Source organism: Pongo abelii, chromosome 7, assembly GCF_028885655.2.
Source record: "Pongo abelii isolate AG06213 chromosome 7, NHGRI_mPonAbe1-v2.0_pri, whole genome shotgun sequence".
Lineage (NCBI taxonomy): Eukaryota > Metazoa > Chordata > Mammalia > Primates > Hominidae > Pongo > Pongo abelii.
The window spans coordinates 68,745,711-68,767,924 of record NC_071992.2 but is presented as its reverse complement, the minus strand read 5'-3'; the positions used below and the strand labels follow the sequence as shown (position 1 = coordinate 68,767,924).

The following is a 22,214-nucleotide window of genomic DNA, read 5'->3' as shown; positions in this document are numbered from 1 at the left end:
CCTCCCAGGTTCAAGCAGTTCTCCTGCCTCAGCCTCCCAAGTAGCTAGGACTATAGGTGCGTGCTGCCACGCCCAGCTAATTTTTTTTTTTTTTTTTTGAGACCCTGTCTCACTCTGTTGCCCAGGCTGGAGTGTAGTGGCGTGATCTTGGCTCACTGCAACCTCTGCCTCCTGAGTTCAAGTGATTCTCCTGCCTCAGCCTCATGAGTAGCTGGGATTACAGGCACGCGCCACCACGCCTGGCTAATTTTTTTTGTATTTTTAGTAGAGACGGGGGGGGTTTCCCCGTGTTGGTCAGGCTGGTCTCGAACTCCTGACCTCGTGATCAGCCCTCCTCGGCCTGCCAAAGTGCTGGGATTACAGGCGTGAGCCACTGTGTCCAGTCAGATTTTTGTATTTTTAGTAGAGACGGGGTTTTGCCATGTTGGCCAAGCTGGTCTCGAACTCCTGACCTCAGGTGATTTGCCCACTTCGGCTTCCCAGTCCCTCCCTGGGATTACAGGCATGAACCACCGTGTCCTGCCTGGGCTCAGATTTATTTAATAGGTTATGTTCTATTCTGTTATGTTTTAAACTTTCTAACTTTTCATTTTAAATAACGTGAAATTTACATAAAAGTTGCAGAAGTAGCATTTATAGTTCCTTATACCTTTCACCCAAATTACCCAATTGTTAATATTTCTGAACTATTAAAGAGTAAGTTGCAGGCGTGTTGCCTCATTACAGCTTAATTCTTCAGTGTACATTTTTAAGTACCAGGACACTACAGTATAACCATCATTAAGAAGTTAACACTGATGGGATACTACGATCTAATCCACCAGCTCCATTCACAGTTCATTGATTTGAGCCAATAATGTCCTTTATCAGTCCAGGATCACATATTGCCTTTACTTATCATTTGTCTTCAGTTTTCTTTATTCTGAAACAGTCCTTGTCTTTCATGACCTTGACACTTTTTCAAGAATACAGGCTGGGTATGGTAATACCAGTGCTTTGAGAAGCTGAGCATGAGAATCGCTTGAGCCCAGCTGTTTGAGACCGGCCTGGGCAACAGCCAGACCCTGTCTCTACCAAAAAAAAAAAAAAAAAAAAAGTGTAAGCCAGTTACTTTGTAGAATGTCCCTCAGTTTGGGTTTATCTGATGTTTTGTGATTTATGCCTTTTTGACAGGAACACTACAGGGGTGTTGCTGTGTCCATAACAGTGCATCATATTAGGCAGACCTCATGATGATTTTGTTTTTACTGATGTTGTGTTTTATCACTTGGTTAAGATGGTGTCTGCCAGGTTTCTCCACATTAAAATAATAAGTATAACATGAAATATTTAAAATATTGAATATGTAGTTAAAATATTAAAAAATATTTTGTGGGGAGATACCTTGATATTATAACATATTCCTGATCCCCACCATATGTTCACCCATGGATTTAGCACCCATTAATGATTATTGCCAGAATCTATTGTTGTGGTAGTTGCCAAATATCTTATGATATTTAAATATTTAAAGTTAAAATATGGTCTTTTAGTTAAATTTCCTTTGTTCTGGCCAGGTGCAGTGGCTCATACCTGTAATTCCAGCACTTTGGGAGGCTGAGGCAGGAGGATCATCTTAGGTCAGTAGTTCAGTACCAGCCTGGCCAACATGATGAAACCTCGTCTCTGCTAAAAATACAAAAACTAGCTGGACAGGATGGTGCACGCCTGTTGTCCCATCTACTTGGGAGCTGGAGGTTGCAGTGAGCCGAGATGGCGCCACTGCCCTCCAGCCTAGGCGACAGTGAGACTCAGTCTCAAAAAAAAAAAAATTCCTTTATTCTGGATTTATTCTTTAGCAGTCTACTGTGGGGTAGAGCTTTCCTTTCTCCTTTATTTATTACGTATGTACATACTCATTTGTTTCAAAATTTTAAATCAGTACAGACTCTTGGATTCCTGTTGTATTCAGAGGATAACAATCAAGTTATTTATTTTGATGCTCAAATTGTCCTTTAGTTGGCCACAGTAACCCTTTCAAGCTGGTACTCAGTGTCTTTTGGACATATCCTCATTCTTATTTGATCACTTCCTCACTTTATCGTACAAGATTTTTTCTAGGATTGTCTTATATGTTTCCTGCTCTAGTCCTGGACTCAGCCATTTTTCCAAGAACCCTGGTTCCTTTTAGTAGACAGTGAGATCTGGGTGCTATGTGTGCTCCCAGATCTAGACCCTTGCAGTGGACAGAGCTAAGAATATATGCACATACATACATATATACACACATCAGTTTTAGTATTTATAAGTATTCAAAATCTTGAGTTTATGATGATTCCTCCAATTGCAGCCCAGCACCACAGGGTTTATTATAGCCTTCTCCCTTTCCGTATTTGTAATTCTGTGAGGAACCTGACTTCTGTTCTTGGGGGGTTCTGGCCAACAGTGCAACTCTGGAGTGCCCCCCTCCAGTTGCACCAGGTCACAGCTATACTTCATTCATGGGACCTCTCCCCATCTGCTGAATATCACACCTGAAAGCTCAGTTCCAATTAAGGGGAAACGGGGAGGAGGAAAGGCCTGGTGGAAAGCTTGGTTCTCTTCATGTGCCCCCCCTCCCTGCTACTCCCCAGCCCCGATGTATTCCAGGAATTACTTATTTGTATTACCAGTCCCTGTGACATTTCCTAGGCCAAGGAGATTATAAAAGTATAGAGAAGAATGTTTGAAAGATAAAAGAAGTGGTTGACTGGATCAGATTTTACTAGATTTTACTGAGAGGTCAAACAAGGTGAGGATTTAAAATAAATTGGCAACATGGATATGTTTTGTGACCATAATAAGTTTGCAAGTCTTCCTATAATCAAGAACTGTTCATAATAGAATTATAGAATGTGATTTGGAGATCATTTAATTACAAGGAATAGAAAACTCTTCAACTAGCTTAAACAAAAATTAGAATTTGTGGAAGGATAGAAGGACAGCCCACTGGCATATAAAGTCCATGAAGGCAAAGGTTTCCTTAATAAACTTTCATTAAGATAAAATTCACGTACCATAAAATTTACCTGAGCACAGGGATTTTTTGTGTTTTGTTTAAATTAATACTGTATTCCCAGTGCTAGAATAGTATAGGACATGTAATAGCACTAAGTATTTGTTGGACAAATAAATGAATAAATAAGGAATTAAAGGGCGAGACATACGAGGAGCATCAATCATCACATGTATTAGTTCCCTAAGGCTGCCATTATAAATAACCACAAACTAGATGGATTAAAAACAACAGAAATTCATTCTCACAGTTAAACAGGCCAAAAGTCCAAAACCAAGCTGTCAGCAGGGCCACATACATTCTCTCTAACGGAAGATCCGTCCTTGCCTGTTCAGTTTCTGATAACTCCCGGCTTTCCTTGGCCTCAGGCACCATACCCCCAACCTCTGCCTCTGTCTTCATGTGACCTTTGCTGTGTTTCTGTCCTCCCCTCCTCTTAGGAGGACACCAGTTATTGGATTTAGGGCTCACCCTAATCAAGTGTGATCTCAACCCTTAACTAAGGAAATCTGCAAAGAGCCTATTTTTAAATAAAGTCACATTCCGAGGTTTCAGGTGGATGTGAATTTGGGGGGAACACTGTTCAACTACACCATTATTCTCACTACCTTTGCCTGGTCTTATGGTCTCTCACTTGCTTCTTTCTGTAGATTTGCATAATTCTCAGTGCGGACACACTCGTGTTATCCAAAAGTGAACGATCCTAGCTCTGACTTATATCAACCCTACTTCTGGTGTTCAGTCAAGAATCTGATCTGTCTTAGGTCATTTTTTTTCTTGTCTAGTTAGTTGGTAACACTGATTGGGACTGATACGAGAGTTCATAAGAATAATGTGCTACATGAATGGGGATGGGGATGAGTGGTGTTTCTTGTACAAATCCAGACAGAATCTCTGACTTTTTAAAAAGTTCTACACCCATATTACTACAGGATAATGAACAAATGGAAATAATGCTTTAGTTACTCTGCAGTCTTTTTTTTTTTTTTTTTTTTTTTTTGAGACAGTCTCACTCTGTCGCTCAGGCTGGAGTTCGGTGGCACAGTCTCGGCTCACTCTGCCTCCCAGGTTCAAGCAATTCTCCTGCCTCAGCCTCTGAAGTAGTTGGGATTACAGGCGCCCACCTCCATGCCCGGATAATTGTTGTATTTTTAGTAGAGATGGGGTTTCACCATGTTGTCCAGGCTGGTCCCAAACTCCTGGCTGCAGGTGATCCGCCCAGCTTGGCCTCCCAAAATGCTGGGATTACAGGTATGAACCACTGCGCCTGGCCTCTGTAGTCCTTTTTAAAAGATCACAATTGAGAAACAGATTGGAGTCAATTTGTAATATTTTGGGGGGTATGTGCTGAAATTCACTTTTTGGACTCTTAGAAACCTTGTGTGTACATGTCTGTGTTTTGTTTTCCTTTTTTCTAACAATAAAATGAAATATATTCTGATTAATCTAGGATTCCGAATATTAGATTCTGCTTAATTGAAGCTTTGTGTAGAATTATTATTATTATATTTTTTGAGACAGGGTCTCGCTCTGTCACCCAGGCTACAGTGCAGTGGTGTGGTCATGGCTTACTGCAGCCTTGATCTCCCCGGCCCAAGCAATCCTTCCACCTCAGCCTCCCAGGTAGCTGGGATGACGGGTGCATGTCACCACACAGGGCCTGATTTTGTTTTGTTTTGTTTTTAAGTAGAGACAGGGTCTCATGTTGCCTAGGCTGGTCTCAAACTCCTGAGCTCAAGCAGTCTGTCCACCTTGGCTTCCCAAAGTGCTGGCATTACAGGTGTGAGCCACTACACCCAGCCAGAATTCTTAAATCTTGAGTTTTTCATTGTCATTGAAAATTATCAAAAGAGTTGGATATAGCTTGGCCATCCTTTTTATATTAATATGATTGGAGTCAGTTTTTTATAACCTGTATAGACCTTTGAATCATCCAGTACATCTAGCTCCTGCTTATGGATGGGAAAACTGAGAACTAGAAAGGCATGATTCTCATACTATAGCATGCATCAAAATCACCTAAAAGACTTGATTCTTGGGCCCCATTGCCAGTTTCTGATTGAGTGGGTCTGGAATGAGACCCAGGAATTTGTCTGCATGCCTCTTCTTTATTCTTTCTTCCTCCTCTTCCTTCTCCTCTTCTTCTTCGCCTCCTCCTCCTCCCTCTCTTTCTCTGTCTCCTCCTTCTCCTCCTCCTCCTCCTCCATCTTCTCTTCCCCCTCCTTCTCTTCCTTCTTTCTCCTTCTCCTCCTTCTTCTCTTCCTTCTTTCTCCTTCTCCTCCTCCTCCTCTTCCTTTCTCCTCCTCCTCCTCCCCACTTCGACAGGGTCCTCCTCCACCGCCGCCTCTGCTTCTTCCATCTCCTCTGCCGCTGCTGCCTCCCCCCCACCCCTCCTCCTTCTTGCTTCGACAGGGTCTCTCACTCTGTTGCCCAGGCTGGAGTGCAGTGGTGTGAACACAGCTCACTGCAGCCTTGACCTCCTGGGTTCAGCCTCCCAAGTGGCTGGGAGTACAGCTGCATGCCACCAAGCCTGGCTATTTTTTAAAGTTTTTGTAGAGATGAGGGTCTTAGTATGTTGCCCAGGTTAGTCTAACTCCTGGGCTCAAGCTGTCTTCCCATCTGGGCCTCGCAAAGTGCTGGGATTATAGGCATGAGCCACTGTGCCTGGCCAGAATTTGCATTTCTAACAAGTTCTCATTGGATACTTAAAGTACAGGTCTGGGGATCACACTTCTGAGAGCCACCAGACTGACAGAACTGTCTGAGGCCACACTTTTAGATAGTGGCTGAGTGGGGACTAGAACCCAAGATTCCTATTTCTTTTTCTTATATAAGGGTTCTTAGTATTTTCTTTCTTTCTTTCCTTCCTTCCTTCTCTTTTCTTTTCTTTCTTTTCTTTCTTTTTCTTTTTTTGAGACAGTTTTGCTCTTGTTGCCCAGGCTAGAGTGCAGTGGCGTGATCTCGGCTCACTGCAAACTCCACCTACTGGGTTCAAGCGATTCTCTGCCTCAGTCTTCTGAGTAGCTGGGATTACAGGTGCCCGCCACTGTGCCTGGCTAATTTTTGTATTTTTAGTAGAAACGGGGTTTCACCGTGTTGGCCAGGTTGGTCTCGAACTCCTGACCTCAGGTGATCCACCCACCTCGGCCTCCCAAAGTGCTGGGATTACAGGCATGAGCCACCACGCCCTGCCTGGTTCTTAGTATTTCTTATGTAGAATGGAGGTTGGAGCGAGGCGTGGTGGCTCACACCTGTAATCCTAGCACTTTGGGATGCTGAGGTGGGAGGATGGCTTGAGCCTAGGAGTTTGAGATCAGTCTGGGCAACATGGCAAAACCCCGTGTATTAGTTCTCTTGCTGCTATAAATAATTACCGAAACTGGGTAATTTATAAAGGAAAGAGGTTTAATTCACTCACAGTTCTGCATGGCTGGGGAGGCCTCAGGAAAGGTGGAAGGCGCCTCTTCACAGGGTGGCAGGAGAGAGAAATGAGAGCTGAGCGAAGGGGGAAGCCCCTTATAAAACTGTCAGATCAAATGAGAACTCACTGTCACAAGAACAGCATGGGAGAAACCACCCCTGTGATTCAGTTATCTCTACCTGGTCCCACCCTTGACACATGGGTATTGCAGGATCTGGCCAGCAGCCCGCAATGCAGTGGGGCGCTCTCTTTGTTCCCAGGCGGATCGACAGGTTGAGAAATAATAGACACACACAAGATAGTGAAAGCTGGGTCCAGGGGGGTCACCACCTTCTGGTCCCACAGTGCCAACAATGCACTGGATATACCAGCATTTGTTACTAAGTTTAGTGACGGTGGGGGTAGGTTAGTGAGGGATTTAGGGTCATTTGATTATGAGGTGAGATGGTCACTTAGGGATTAAGTAATTCTTAAACATAACATTTGTATGTAGAAGTACAGTATACAGAGATAAGAATTTACAATATAGTGTGTGCATCAGTAATTTCTAATAGAGCCTTAAAACAGAAACACAATCTTTCCATAACCTATGATTAGCAGGATATTAATCAGCAGTAACAGTTGCAGCAAAAGCTGGTTACAAACAATCCATAGAAACAGGATGTGAAGCTGGACAACCGGTTAGACCAAAAATTCTCAGAAGGGAGTATGTCTTAACCCTAAAGAGGCCTAGAAAAGCCGTGGCAAGATGAGGGCGTTTATAGCCCTATCTTGTCCATATGGACAGGCGCCCCCGCATGCGTCCGTTTATAGGCTCTCCACAAGGGTCGCATTCCATTCCCAGAGCTATGAACATCTGCTTTTCTGGGATAGGAATCTTGGTGATGTGAAACCTCCCTGACTGCACGTCCATTCATAGGCTCTCTGCAGGGGGAAGCACATCACACGCTGTTGGCTCGTTCTGGCAGTCCAACCTGTCATTGTCTTTACGCAATCCTGCATGCAATTTTGTATTTACAATAATCAGGAGCATTTCATCTTTTATTCCATAGCAATAGTTTCAGGGGGTCTCCCTACACATGGGGATTATTACAATTCAAGGTAAGATTTTGGCAGGGACACAGCCAAACCGTATCATCCACTTTCTACAAAGAATACAAAAAATTGGCCAGCCATGGTAGAGTGTGCCTGTAATCCCAGCTACTTAGGAGGCTGAGGTGGGAGGATCGCCTGAGCCTGGGAGGTTGAGGGTGCAGTGAGCTGAGATGATGCCACTGCACTTCCAGCTTGCACAACAGTAAGACCCTATCTCAAAAAAAAAAAAAAAAAAAGAGGTTGGCAAACAAGGGCCCATGGTTCAATTCTGGCCTGCCACTTACTTATTATTACAGTATTAGTTATATACATTCTAATACATACATATTAGTGTTAGTATTGTTACATATGTTCAAAGACCACCCCCCCCCCACCCCCCGTGGATGTCTGAAACCACAGAGAGTACCAAACCCTATGATACTGTGTTTTTTCCTATGCATGCGTACCTGTGATAAAGTTTAATTTATAAATTAGGCAAAGTAAGAGGTGAACAACAACAGAATAATTATAACAATATACTGTAATAAAAGTTATGTGAATGTGATCTCTCTCTCAAAATACATTCTTGTTCTGTACTCACCTATTTTTTGATGGTGGTTGAATGCAAGTAACTGAATCCACAGAAAGCAAAACTGTGGTTGATGGAGAACTACTGTACTTACTGAGATATAATTCACATACCAAAAACTTCACTCTTTTAAAGTATACAGTTCAGTAGTTAGTATATTTACAGAGTTGTTCAACTGTTACCACTGTCTTAATTCCAGAATATGTTCAACATCCCCAAAACAAACCCAACATCCATCTGCAGACTACTTATTCCCCTCCCTGGCAACCACTATCTTTTTCTGTTTCTGTGGATTTACTTATTCTGGATATTGTGTAGAAATGGAATCAGATAATATTTGGTCTTTTGCATCTGGCTTCTTTCACTTTATAACATAATGTTTTTCAGGCTCGTCTATGTTGTAACATGTACCAGTACTGCTTTCTTTCATTGCCAAGTAAATAATTAGCTGAGCATGGTGTCATGTGCCTTTAGTCTCAGCTACTTGGGAGGCTGAGTCGGGAGGATCCTTTCAGGCCAGGAGTTCAAGTCTAGCCTGGGCAATATAGTGAGACTCTGTCTCTTAAGAAAATTCACATAAAAATAATTCATTCATCAATTAATGAACGTTTGGATTGTTTCTACGTTTTGACTCTAATGAATAATACTACTCTGCACATTCGTGTACAAGACCTTGTATGGACATATGTTTTTAGTTCTCTGGGGTGTATACCTGGGAGTCAAATTGCTGAGTCAGTGGTAGCTCTATGTTTAACCCTTGAAGAACTCCAGGACAGTTTTCATAGTAGCTGCACTTTTTTACACTTCTGCCAAGATAAATGGCCAGCAGTGTGTGAGTGCTCTGATTTCTCCCCATCCTCATGAACACTTGTTATTGTCTTTTTGATTATAGCCATCCATTTGTATGTGAAGTGGTGTCTCATTGTGATTTTGATTTGCATTTCCTAATGGTTAATGTTGAGCATCATCTCATGTCCTTGAAAAAAGTAAAATAGAGGTCCCTCTTCAAAGATTTTCCTCCCCATCTAATTAGGAATAAATAGTAACTCTCTTAAAAGCAAAATTTATTCGAAGACCTGTGCTAACATTCTTAAATATCTGTTAGCCGTAATAAAGAAATCAATGTACTTTGTGTTCTTAGCTCCCGCAGTTTAGCCTAAATATTTGCCCTGGCATGCTTATACTGGTCCAAGCAAGCATTAGGTCATAGCCTATTCCTCTTCCTTATTTAAAAGTGTTTTTATCTTTCTCAGCATTCCACAAGTTACTTCCTCCTTCCTTTGTTCTCCTCTACCTTTGCCTCTTTTAAAAAGTTCTAAGTTGCTAGCCAATCAGGACAAATAACAGAATGTGAGGTCCGGTTCCAGCCAATGGAAACCAGACACAGCAGTAGGTTGGACTCGTCAGATTATAAATGACTCTGTCTCCTTTGTTCTGTGTACTCTTGTGGCACAGCTACTGGCAAGTGTACCCTTTCTGCAGAAAGTAAAAATGGCCTTACTAAATAAATTAAATTTATGTTCAAGTGCTATTTGTTTACGGCACTGGAGAACAAGCATTTCAAACATCCTTATTGGCCATTTGCATATTTTCTTTGGAGAAATATCTGTTCAGATCCTTTGCCATTTTAAAAATTGGGTTGCCTTTTTGTTGTTGATTTATAAGAATTGTTTATATAGTCTGGACACTAGACTCCTATCGGATACATTATTTGTAAATATTGTCTCCCATTGCGTGGAGTGTCTTTGCACCCTCTTGGTAGTATGTTTTGCAGCACAACAGTTTTTCATCCTGATGATTTTTGTGTTTGTTTGTTTGTTTCAGACAGAGTTTTGCCCTGTAGCCCAGGCTGGAATATAGTGGCGCGATCTTGGCTCAGTGTAGTCTCTGCCTCCCCTGGGTTCCAGCGATTCTTCTGCCTCGGCTTCCTGGGTAGCTGGAATTACAGGCATGCCCTGCCATGCCCTGCCCAGTTTTCAAGTCTTTCACTTATTTTGTTAAATTATTCCTCTAAGTATTTTATTCTTTTGTATACTATGACGAATGGAATTGTTGTCTTTATTACATTTTTATATTGTTCATTGCTAGTGTATAGAAATTACCTTTTTGATAAGTTTTTTATATCCTGGGATCTTGCTGACCTCATTAGCTCTTAGGATGTTTTTGTAGATTTCATAGGATTTTCTGTATATAAGATCATAAGATACTCAGCTCACAAGATCATGAGAAGGAATTTTACTGATTCCTTTCCAGTCTGGATGCCATTTATCTTGCCAGTTTCCCTGGCTACAATCTCTGGTAAAATGGTGTATTGTATTTATTAAATTTTTATGTTGAACCACCCTTGCATTCTAGGGAAAATCTCTCCTGGTCATGGTGTATAATCCTAATTATATGTCGATAGATTTGGTTTGGTAGTTTTTAGGATTTTGTATTTATATTCCTATGGGATAGTCTGTCATTTTCATTTTGAGACAGGGTCTCGCTCTGTCACCCAGGCTAGAGTGCAGTGGAGTGAACACAGCTCACTGCAGCCTCAACCTTCCAGGCTCAAACCATACTCCCAAGTATCTGGGACCACAGGTGCACACCACCATGCCTGGCTAATTTTCTTATTTTTTGTGGAGATGGGGTCTTACTATGCTGCCCAGGCTGGTCTTGAACTCCTGGGCTCAAGCAATCCCCCCTCGTGTTGGGATTACGAGCGTGAGCCATCACACCTGGCTGTCTTTTTTTTTTTTTTTTTTTTGTACCCTTTGGTTTTGATGTCAGAGTAATAATGGCCTTCTAAATGAGTAAGTGTTCCTTCTTTTTTTGGGCGGGGGAGATGAGGAGAAGGATTCTTTAAACATTGGATTGGTAGACTTCATCTTGAAGCCATGTGGTACTGGGCTTTTCTCTGTGAGACTTTTGATTACTGATTCAATTTCTTGTTATAGGCCTGTATAGATTTTCTTTCTTCTTGAATCCGTTTTTGGTAGTTTGTGTCATTCTAGGAATTTGTCTATTTAGTCTAGGTTATCTAATTTATTACCATGTAATTGTTCATACTGTTCTCTTGTAATCTTTTCTATGTGTCAAGTTAGTAGTAGTCTGTTCTTTGATTCCTGATTGTAATAATTTGAGTCTTCTCTGTTTTTTTTCTTGGTTGATCTAGCTAAAGATTTGCCATTTTTTATTGATCTTTTCAAAGAACCAACTTTTGCTTTAGTTGATAGTCTCTCTCTTTTTTTTGAGATGGACTCTCGTTCTTTCGCCTAGGCTGGAGTGCAGTGGCTCAATCTCAGCTCACTGCTACCTCCGCCTCCCAGCTTCAAGCAGTTCTCCTGTCTCAGCCTCTTGAGTAGCTGGGACTACAGGCACGTGCCACCACACACCCAGCTAGTTTTTGTATTTTGGGTAGAGATGGGGTTTCACCGTGTTAGCCAGGCTGGTCTCTTAACTCCTGACCTCAAGTGATCCACCCGCCTCAGCTTCCCAAAGTGCTGGGAATACAGGCTTGAGCCACCACGCCAGCCTCTGTTGCATTTATTTCCACTCTAGTTTTTATTATTTTCTTCTTTCTGTTTACTGTGGATTAAGTTTTTTGGTTTTGGTTTTTTTTCAGGTAGAAGATTAGGTTGTTAATTTGAGATCTTTATTTATTTATTTATTTATTTATTTATTTATTTATTTATTTATTTATTTATTTTGTCTCCCAGGCTGGAGTGCAGTGGCGCGATCTCAACTCACTGCAACCTCTGCTTCCAAGGTTCAAGTGATTCCTCTGCCTCAGCCTCCCAAGTAGCTGGGATTACAGGCATTCACTGCCACACCGGGCTAGTTTTTGTATTTTTAGTAGAAACAGGGTTTCACCACATTGGCCAGGCTAGTCTTGAACTCCTGACCTCTGGTGATCTGCCCACCTCAGCCTCCCAAAGTGCCGGGATTACAGGCGTGAGCCCCTGTGCCTGGCCTGAGATCTTTATTTTTAAACACAGATGTCTACAGCTATACATTTCCATTTGAGCATTGCCTTTGCTGCATCCTATGCATTTTTGCTGCTGCTTGTTTTTACTTTTTCTAAATGGTTAGGAAAAAACTTAAGACTTAGTGACACATGAAAAGTATGTGAAACTCAGATTTTATTGTACATAAATAAGATTTTGTTGGAACAGAGCCACATCCTTTTGTTTACATGTTGTCTATAGTTAGTTTTCATCCTAGAGTGGCTGAGTTGAGTAGTTGCAACAGAGGCCTTCTGGCTGGTAAAGCCTAATGTTGACTCTTTTGGTCCTTTGCAGAAAACAATTATTGACCCCTGTTGTTAAATATTTCTTGATATACAGATGTTTTACATCATGATAAATTCATCATAAAATCAAAAAATCATAAATTTAGCTATTATAAGTTGGGAACTGTTTGTATATTCATACTATGAAAAATTGAGCTTTTCATTATAATTTTTAGCTTGCATGAGAGTTAGAGCTGTATTTGCTTAGAGTAATATTCCTAAGATTAATCATTTGATTTTTCTGTGGGTTCCTATGGGCTACCTGTTAACATTCAAATACGGAGCACAGCAATCATTTCTTCACCATGTGGTCTTAACCTGCTTTATCTGAGGTGTCTTTAATTTCTCTCTCTGATTTTAAAGTATTCTTCTAGACTAATTTAACAGTATATATGCAAAGGCCTAATTTTTTAAAAGATTTTTGTGACATTAATGTTTTAAAGAATTTTTTCTAAGGAAAAAATGATGTCTGCGAACATTCATTTTATAAGACTGTACAATGAGGCCAGGCGCAGTGGCTCATGCCTGTGATCCCAGCACTTTGGGAGGCCGAGGCGGGCGGATCACGAGGTCAGGAGATGGAGACCATCCTGGCTAACATGGGGAAACCCCGTCTTTACTAAAAATACAAAAAATTAGCCAGGCGTAGTGGCAGGTGCCTGTAGTCCCAGCTACTCGGGAGGCTGAGGCGGAAGAATGGTGTGAACCCGAGAGGCGGAGCTTGCACTGAGCCGAGATCGCGCCACTGCACTATAGCCTGGGCAAGAGAGCGAGACTCCGTCTCAAAAAAAAAAGAAAGACTGTACAATGAGAAATCTGTGTGAAAAAAAATTGAAATGCCCAAATGTTTAGAAAGAAGAATATTTGATAAGTTAGAATTCCAGCAATTTAAGTGGAAAAAGTGTATCCTGGGCAGGTGCAATGGCTCACGCCTGTAATTCAAACACTTTGGAAAGCCAAGGCAGGAGGATCACTTGAGGCCAGGAGTTTGATACCAGCCTGGGCAACATAGTGAGATCCTGTCTCTACCAAAAAAAAAGTACATTCTAAAACTGTAGATACAATGTAGTCTCATAACAAATAGGAGCTAAGCTGTTAATGATTGTTTCTTTTTTTAAAAAAAGGATTAGTTCTTGATCACGCCAGTCCAAATGCTTTTCATTTTCTACTTTTGTCTTTTCTCCCCTAATTGTAATAAGGAATAAAACGTACTACGGTGTGTATGTATGTGCGTGTGCGTTGTGGGGAAAACCTGGCCTCTGTCTTACTGCTCCTGCTGTATAAATTCTTTTTGATTTTCGTAGCTGAAACTAATCTTTTCCTTCTCTTCCACATTTTGACATTCTTTGTAACTTGTTTGTAGTGCTTAACTTTTGATCTGTATGGTGGTATGTTTATATCTTGTTTCTCCTACGTGACTGCAGGTTCGTTGAGGATACAGTCTGTATCTCAATCTTTATCTTTCATGCATGTAGAATGTTTGTTTTTTAAATTTCTCTCTTCAGATGCGGTGGCTCATGCCTGTAATCTCAGCACTTTGGGAGGTGGAGGCGGGCGGATCACCTGAGGTCAGGAGTTCAGGACCAGCCTGGCCAACATGGCAAAACCCCGTCTGTACTAAAAATACAAAAATTAGCCAGGTATGGTGGCACATGCCGGTAATCCCAGCTACTTGGGAGGCTGAGGCAGGAGAATCACTTGAACCTGGGAGGCAGAGATTGCGGTGAGCCAAGATCGCGCCATTGCACTCCAGCTTGGGCAACAAGAGCAGAAGAGCAGAACTCTGTCTCAAAAAAAAAAAAAAAGAAAGAAAGGCTGGGCGCAGTGGTGCACGCCTGTAATCGCAGCACTTTGGGAGGCCAAGGTGGGCAGATCACGAGGTCAGGAGTTTGAGACCAGCCTGACCAGCATGGTGAAACCCTGTCATGGTGGCGCGCTTGTAATCCCAGCTACTCGGGAGGCTGAGGCAGGAGAATCACTTAAACCTGGGATGCAAAGGTTGCAGTGAAGAGATTACAGGCTGCACTCCATCCTGGGTAACAGAGCAAGACTGTGTTTCAAAATAAAACAGTCTTCCAGTTGTTGTTTTTTTTTTTCTTCAACATGTCTTCTGTTACTTAAAAAAGGCATTTTCTTGAGCTCTTTCATTGGATGAGAGCTGCTGGCCAAAAACTGTGTATATAGTAGGGAAAACAAGGGTCTATGTGGTTAAGACATAAACACAGTTAAGTAGCACAAAATATAAATGAATAATATTAATAATTATAGAATTACAATTCTGAGCACAAATAGGGGCAGAATCACAAATAGTCAAAATTTACTGTGAAATATTGTTGCATTGTCTGTATATTTGGGGTGAATAATTGAGAGGCAACTCTTCAACAGCCTGTTACTCCAGACAGGGCTAGAAACTAGTGAGTACAGCAAAAGGCCTTTGAACTACAAAGTCCATACCTTAAAGCTTTTGTACTTTTCTGTGTGAACTCCAGCATTTTTATTTTTTGGCATAGAGTTCTTTGGTATGGAGAAAATAGCCAATGTTTTATTGTATTAATAACAATTCTAAAATTCATGTTAAATTTAAATTTTTGGCCGGGTGCAGTGGCTTACGCCTGTAATCCCAACACTTTGGGAGGCCAAGGCAGGCAGATCACTTGAGGTCAGGAGTTTGAGACCAGTCTGGCCAACATGGTGAAACCTTGTCTCTACTAAAAATACAAGAATTAGTCGGTTATGGTGGCACAGGCCTGTAGTCCCAGCTACTCGAGAGGCTGAGGCAGGAGAATCACTTTTACTCAGGAGGCGGAGGTTGCAGTGAACCGGGATCACCCCACTGCACTCCAGCCTGGGCAACAGAGAGAGGCTCCATCTCAAGAAACATAATAAAATAAATATATTTACATTTTTTATTCTGTTTCTATAGTCACCATCAGTTTACATATTTACTTCTCAATATACTTTGTAAGTGTAAAACAAAGGAATATGGCTGTCATCTGCCTTAGCCAGCCATGATATAGGTCAAGCTTTTATTATATGTAGTAATGTTTTGAGGAACATAATTGAAGCTTTATTTTATTTAGGACTCTAGTAAATAGGTGGAAGATTGTTATTACTGTGTTTTGAGACAGAATCTTGCTTTGTTGCCCAGGCTGGAGTGCAGTGGCATAGTACACTCGTGGCTCAGTACAACTCCCACCTCAGTCTCCCGAGTAGCTTGGACTACAGGCACGTGCCACCACACTTGGCTACTTTTTGTAGAGACAGGGTTTTGCCATTGTTGCCCAGGCTGGTCTTGAACTCCTAAGGTCAAGTGATCCACCCACCTCAGCCTCCCAAAGTGGTGGGATTACAGGTGTGAGCTACCATGCCCAGCTTGAAGATTATTTTATAAGTGTGATTTTTTTTTTTAAGTGGCTGTGTATTTCCAAAGCTATAATTAGCTGAAATAATACTGTAATGTTTAAAGCTTATTTAGTTATCCCTGAGGTCATTAGCACAAATCCTGAAATAGAAAATATAGTAACAATATACTTAGAAATTGAAATAGAAATAGAAAAAGCTTACAGAAAATCAGCATTGGCAATAACCATGGAAAACATTTTATAATGTGGTTATACTGTTATCTTTTGCAGAGATAACAGACAGGTTTAAATTTTATTTATTTATTTATTTATTTCAGGGGGAGAAGAGGTCTCACCCTGTTGCCCAGGCTGGAGTGCAGTGTGGTGTGATCTCCGCTTACCGCACCCTCCGCCTCCCAGGCTCAATTGATCCTCCCACCTCAGTCTCCCGAGTAGCTGAGACTGCAGGAGCGCTCCCAGCTAATTTTGTATTCTCAGTAGATATGGGGGATTCGCCACATTGCCTAGGCCAGTCTCCATCTCCTGGACTCAAATGATCCGCCCAACTCAGCCTCCCAAAGTGCTGGGGTCAAAGGCTTGAGCCACTGCACCCAGTCTAGTTTTTTATCTTATATGCTGCTTGGATACCTTTGTTGGTCAAGGCTCTGTGACAGAGTGCCTTAATTGCTTGGTAATGTCTACTCTGGGCTCACGATTTAGGAATGGTAGCCCGTATGCCAGGTATTTATTATTGCTGCAAAATACTGCTTATTATACACATTAAAATCTATTTGCAAAGCTAACTATGCGTGTTAAGTTTATTCCTAATTCTACTGAAATTATCAGACAGAAAACTGGCCGGGCGCGATGGCTTACGCCTGTAATCCCAGCACTTTGGGAGGCTGATGTAAGTGGATCACTTGAGGTCAGAAGTTCAAGACCAGCCTCGCCACCATGGTGAAACCCCATCTCTGTTGAAAATACAAGAAAAATTAGCCAGCCTTGGTGGTGGGCACCTGTATCCCAACTACTCAGGAGGCTAAGGCACGAGAATCGCTTGGACTTGGGAGCTGGAGGTTGCAGTGAGCCATCCCTGCACTCCAGCCTGGGCGACAGCAAAACTGTTAAAAAAAAAAAAAGAAGAAAACTTAGTGGCTGTTAACACTGAAAATACTCACATTGAAATAGTATATCAAATTCAAGTGAATAGCTTGTAATAAAGTGTTAAAAAGCAAAAAAAAAAAAAAGGGGGGGGGGTTGTTGAACATAGACTTGCATAGACCTGTAATATGTACTTGAATCAATTGATACAGCTCATAACTTATATTTCTCTTAGCAGATGGTAGAAGGTGTTTCTATCTACAGAATCTATAATCTTGTCTCAAAATGATTTCCCAAATGTTTTCAGACTTACCTCAGGGCAAACAGCTCATTTCCCTCAACTTTATCTCTCTCTTCCTGCTTATCCCAAAGTCACAAGTCTAGATTAGCAGTGAGCAGCAGGTAGCCCAGAAAAGGCCACACTCAGCCAAATCTGGTGACCTTTAGCTGAATATAGATGTGCCTTGACTTACAATGGGGTTACATCTGGCAGAACTGAAAAGTTGAGCAGCATACTGATGTGTTTTGCTTTTGTGCCATTGTAAAGTTGAAAAATCTTAAGTCTAACCGTTGTAAATTGGGGACCATGTATACTTTAGTAGTTGAGTCTGGTGGGTAGAGAATTTATCAGTCGCTTTGCTTTGCAACTATTATGCAGTTCTAAACTCAGATTGGTTTGGTGTAAGAACTTTTTTGAGTTGGATTTGCTATTTTTGAAAATTATTTTGAAAATTGTATTGGATTATGATATAATCAAGTATTCAAATCTTAAATGTTCAGCCAGGCTGGGTGCGGTGGCTCACACTTGTAATCCTGGCACTTTGGGAGGCTGAGGAGGGCGGATCACTTGAGGTCAGGAGTTCGAGACCAGCCTGGCCAACATAGCAAAACCCCGTCTCTACTAAAAATACAAAAAATTAGCAGGGCGTGGTGGTGCACGCCTGTAATCCCAGCTACTTAGGAGGCTAAGGCACGAGAATTGCTTGAACCTAGGAGGTAAAGGTTGCAGTGAGCTGAGATCATGTCACTGCACTCCAGCCTGGGTGACAGAGTAAGTCTCTGTCTCAAAAAAATAAAAAATAAATGTTTAGCTGGATAAATTTTTACTTACACCCATGAAACCATCAACCTGATGAAGATAGAGAACATTTCCAGCTCCCCAGGAGTATTTTTCATTCCCCTGGAGTTAGTACCCTCCCATCCCAGATGCAACCATTATTCCGACTTCTATTACTATATCATAGTTTTGCCTGTTCTTGACCTTCAGATAAATGGTATTATATGTATATCTTCTGTGTCCAGCTGTTTTTAAAAGTTGGAACATACACTTTATTATTATCTCATAAATCTATTACTTTTATTTTCAGAAGAATAAACTTTTTTATTTTTATTTATTTATTTATTTTTTAGTAGAGACGGGGTTTCGCCGTGTTGGCCAGGCTGGTCTGTATCTCCTGACCTCAAGTGATCCGTCCGCCTCGGCCTCCCAAAGTGCTGGTATTACAGGTGTGAGTCACCGTGCCCGGACAGCTTTTTTATTTTTTACTTTGTAACTTGTATTTAGATTCAGGAGTACATCTGCAAGGTAAACTGCATGTTTTGAGGGTTTGATGTACAGATAATTTTGTCACCCAGGTAATAAGTGTAGTACCTGATAGGTATTTTTTCTGGTCCTCTCCCTCCTTCCACCCTCCGCCATCAAGTAGGCCCCAGTGTCTGTTGTTCCTCTCCTAGTATCCATGTGTTCTTGTTATTTAGCTCCTACTTACAAGTGAGAACATGTGGTATTTGGTTTTCTGTTCCTGTGATGGTTTGCTTAGGATAATGGCCTCCAGTTCCATCCATGTTGCTGCAAAGTACATGGTCTCATTCTTCTTTTAAAAGCTGCATGACATTTCATGGTGTATATGTACCATATTTTCTTTATCCCGTTTGCCGCTGATGGGTATCTAGGTTGATTTAATGTCTTTGCTGTTGTGAATAGCAATGCAACGAACATATGTAAGCATGTGTCTTTATGGGAGAACTGCCGAGACCAGCTCGGTCGGGGAGACCCTAACCCAGCGGCGCTAGAGGAATTAAAGACACACACACAGAAATATAGAGGTGTGAAGTGGGAAATCAGGGGTCTCACAGCCTTCAGAGCTGAGAGCCCCGAACAGAGATTTGCCCACGTATTTATTAACAGCAAGCCAGTCATTAGCATTGTTTCTATAGGTATTAAATTAATTAAAAGTATCCTTTATGGGAAACGAAGGGTTGGGCCAAATTAAAGGAATTGGTTGGGCTAGTTAACTGCAGCAGGAGCATGTCCTTAAGGCACAGATCGCTCATGCTGTTGTTTGTGGCTTAAGAATGCCTTTAAGCGGTTTTCCGCCCTGGGCGGGCCAAGTGTTCCTTGCCCTCATTCCAGTAAACCCACAACCTTCCAGAGTGAGCATTAAGGCCATTATGAACATGTTATAGTGCTGCAGAGATTTTGTTTATGGCCAGTTTTGGAGCCAGTTTATGGCCAGATTTCGGGGGGCTTGCTCCCAACATGTCTCCCTTCTTTGATTTGCAAAGAGATAAAAGCAAAGGCAGCTTTGTCATGGTGAGCTACTTCTCGCAGGAGTCAGGATCCACATCTGCAGACTATACAAAGACAAATAACATAGATTAAAAGCACAATCATCATTGAAATCACAGAGCTTCCAAGTGTTTTTTATCCATTTTAATGGGTTACTAGCTGCTAATTTGTCTGCAGCTCCTTTAAGCACTCCAGTTCCTGGCATTAAGGTCAGGTGTGCCTGGGATGCTTTAAATATTTGTTCTTTTAATTTTGCAATATCCAAAGACAAGTTTGTAGAGTGTCCTTCTAGATGCTTTTTTATTCTTTCCCAAATTTTGATCTTATTAAGAGCATTTAATAGTTTCCACAAATCCTTATGTTAAGCTCCTAGAGCAGGCCATATCATTTGAGGTTGAGGTGCCACTATATGGCTGTGGTTCCAGATAATAGGAACTCTTGCCATACTTCTTATCATTTCTACCATCTGACCATTTTGTTCAGATCATCTGAACATAGTGTGACCGTGGCACGCAGACTGAGAGGTGCAGTTCAAGCTAAAGATCCCCTTAGGGGACCAATCAATAATGATTCCATAGGAATCGTTGTGCAGCATCTCTGCCTGTTCTACAGTGCAATCTTCCTAAACAAGTATGTTCATTATTTCTGGCCAGGTCCAGTCCTTCTTACAAATAGGTTTTTGAGGGTGGGTATGCCTCAATAATAGGAGCAGATTTATTATGGTAAATACTGAGATCAGAAAGCATATGTAACTGTGTCAGAGTGATTACATCTAGGCATTATTGCCAGGCAAGATTGATGAATATGCCTAATAATTGTTCTCTGTGTCAGCCCTTATTGAAGGAAGACACACGGCAGTGGTAATAACCACTATCATAGCTACCTTTAAAATATTCATTGTGACTGGTTGTCCCGCTTTCCTCAGGTTTTCTTCCGCCATCTGTGACAGCTTCTTGATCTGTCCCCAGGTGGGTGGCTGTGTTCGGGTGTTGCTCATGACAGTTGCGATCCTCCTCAGCGTCAGTCTCGACATGGCTGCAACTGGGGAGCCCTCGGGATCCTCCCGGAGTCTCTTACTCGGCATCTGGCTCATCTGATAAGGTTTCAGGTGTCTTGATGGTATCCAAATCAGCTGTTGATTTTTGCCTGGAGAAACACAAGCATAACCTCTACCCCAAGTTATTATTTTACCTATTTCCCAACTTTTTGTGATCGGATCTCTCCACCAAATCAGTTCTGCTTCTGTCTTTGCAGCTGGTTTCTGTAGATGCTGTTCAGCTGCTGATAACGTCTGGCCTTTGGGCAGGCTCAAAAAATTTAAAGTTAATAATGCTAGGTTCAGTTGCATCTGTGGGGTTCCATGTTCTCTGTCTCCTTTCTGCTTTTGCAACTGCTGTTTTAGGGAGAGATTCATTCTTTCCACTATGGCTTGTCCTTGAGAATTGTATGGGATACCAGTAATGAATGTTTAATATTCCACATAGAGAAAAATGTAGCTAGAGCTTGGCTAGTATAGCCTGGGGCATTATCTAATTGTTTTAATAGAAGTTGGAATGCCCATCACCGCAAAGCACTGCAAAAGATGATGTTTAACACAGGCAGAAGACTCTCCTGATTGGCATGTAGCCCAGACGAAGTGAGAAAAGGTGTCCACACATACGTGTACATAAGCTAGTCTCCCAAATGAGGGAACATGTGTGACATCCATTTGCCAAGTTAGGTTCCAATCCTCGATGATTAACTCCTCCCGTAAAAGATGAGGAATGTACCATTTGGTAAGTTGGGCACCACTGGATAATAGCTTTAGCTTCTTTCCAGGTAATGCTGTATCTGCGTTTGAGACCAGAGGCATTAACAAGCGTTAAATCATGAAAGTGTCTAGCGTTAAATAATTGCATTAGCAACTAGGCGATCAGCCATTTGATTCCTTTCAAAGGTCCTGGAAAAGGTGTATGAGCCCTAATGTGGGTGATGTAAAAAGGATGCATTCTACTCTTAACTGCTGTTGCAGTTGAGTAAATAAAGTCATCAGTTGTTCATCTGTATGAAATCGTAACTGAGCATTTTCAATTAACTGTGTGGAATGAACCACGTATGAAGAATGCTTAGCAGGCTGCAGGTTGTTTACTGCAGGAATTGTAAATGTAAACCGTTCACAGTCTTACTCAGCTAAGGGGATGGTAAAGAAACAGTCTTTTAAATCTATGACTGTTAAAGGCTCTGTCGCCCAGGCTGGAGTGCAGTGGCACGATCTCGGCTCACTGCAAGCTCTGCCTCCTGGGTTCCCACCATTCTCCTACCTCAGCCTCCCGAGTAGCTGGGACTACAGGCGCCCGCCACCACACCCAGCTAATTTTTGTATTTCTAGTAGAGACGGGGTTTCACCATGTTAGCCAGGATGGTCGCAATCTCCTGACCTCGTGATCCGCCCACCTCGGCCTCCCAAAGTGCTGGGATTACAAGCATGAGTCACCGCACCCGGCTGCTTTCTTTCCTTTCAAAGAGACTATTTCAATTGATTTTGATCAACTCTACTCAAAACTATATCCTAAGGTCCACATTAGGATTAGTCTCTAATAATCTGAAGATATAATTCAGTTATTTAAAAGAACATATTAAGAAGACTTTGGTAGAATTACATGTATCAAGAAACACTGGACTTGGGCACAATGGAGATACGGCTGACTTTTGAAAAAAGTAGTTTTTTGGGGGAGGGCAGGGCAAAGAGGTAAGAAGTAGTTGGTACTATAAGGAAATGTTAGAGACCATTTTGGAAATGTATTCATTATTTTAAGGCAACTAACAAATGATC

General features: G+C 41.7%; 1 protein-coding gene across 8 annotated transcripts in view; it reads left to right on the top strand.

Annotated features, from left to right (window-relative positions):
• Positions 1-22,214, top strand: part of LYPLA1 (lysophospholipase 1) — a 54,217-nt gene that overhangs the window by 5,111 nt on the left and 26,892 nt on the right. The window contains exon 3 of one of the 8 annotated variants that reach the window (XM_063726295.1): positions 20,328-20,370. In XM_063726295.1, the coding sequence (XP_063582365.1) occupies positions 20,328-20,370 (43 nt within the window). 8 annotated transcript variants of the gene reach the window in all.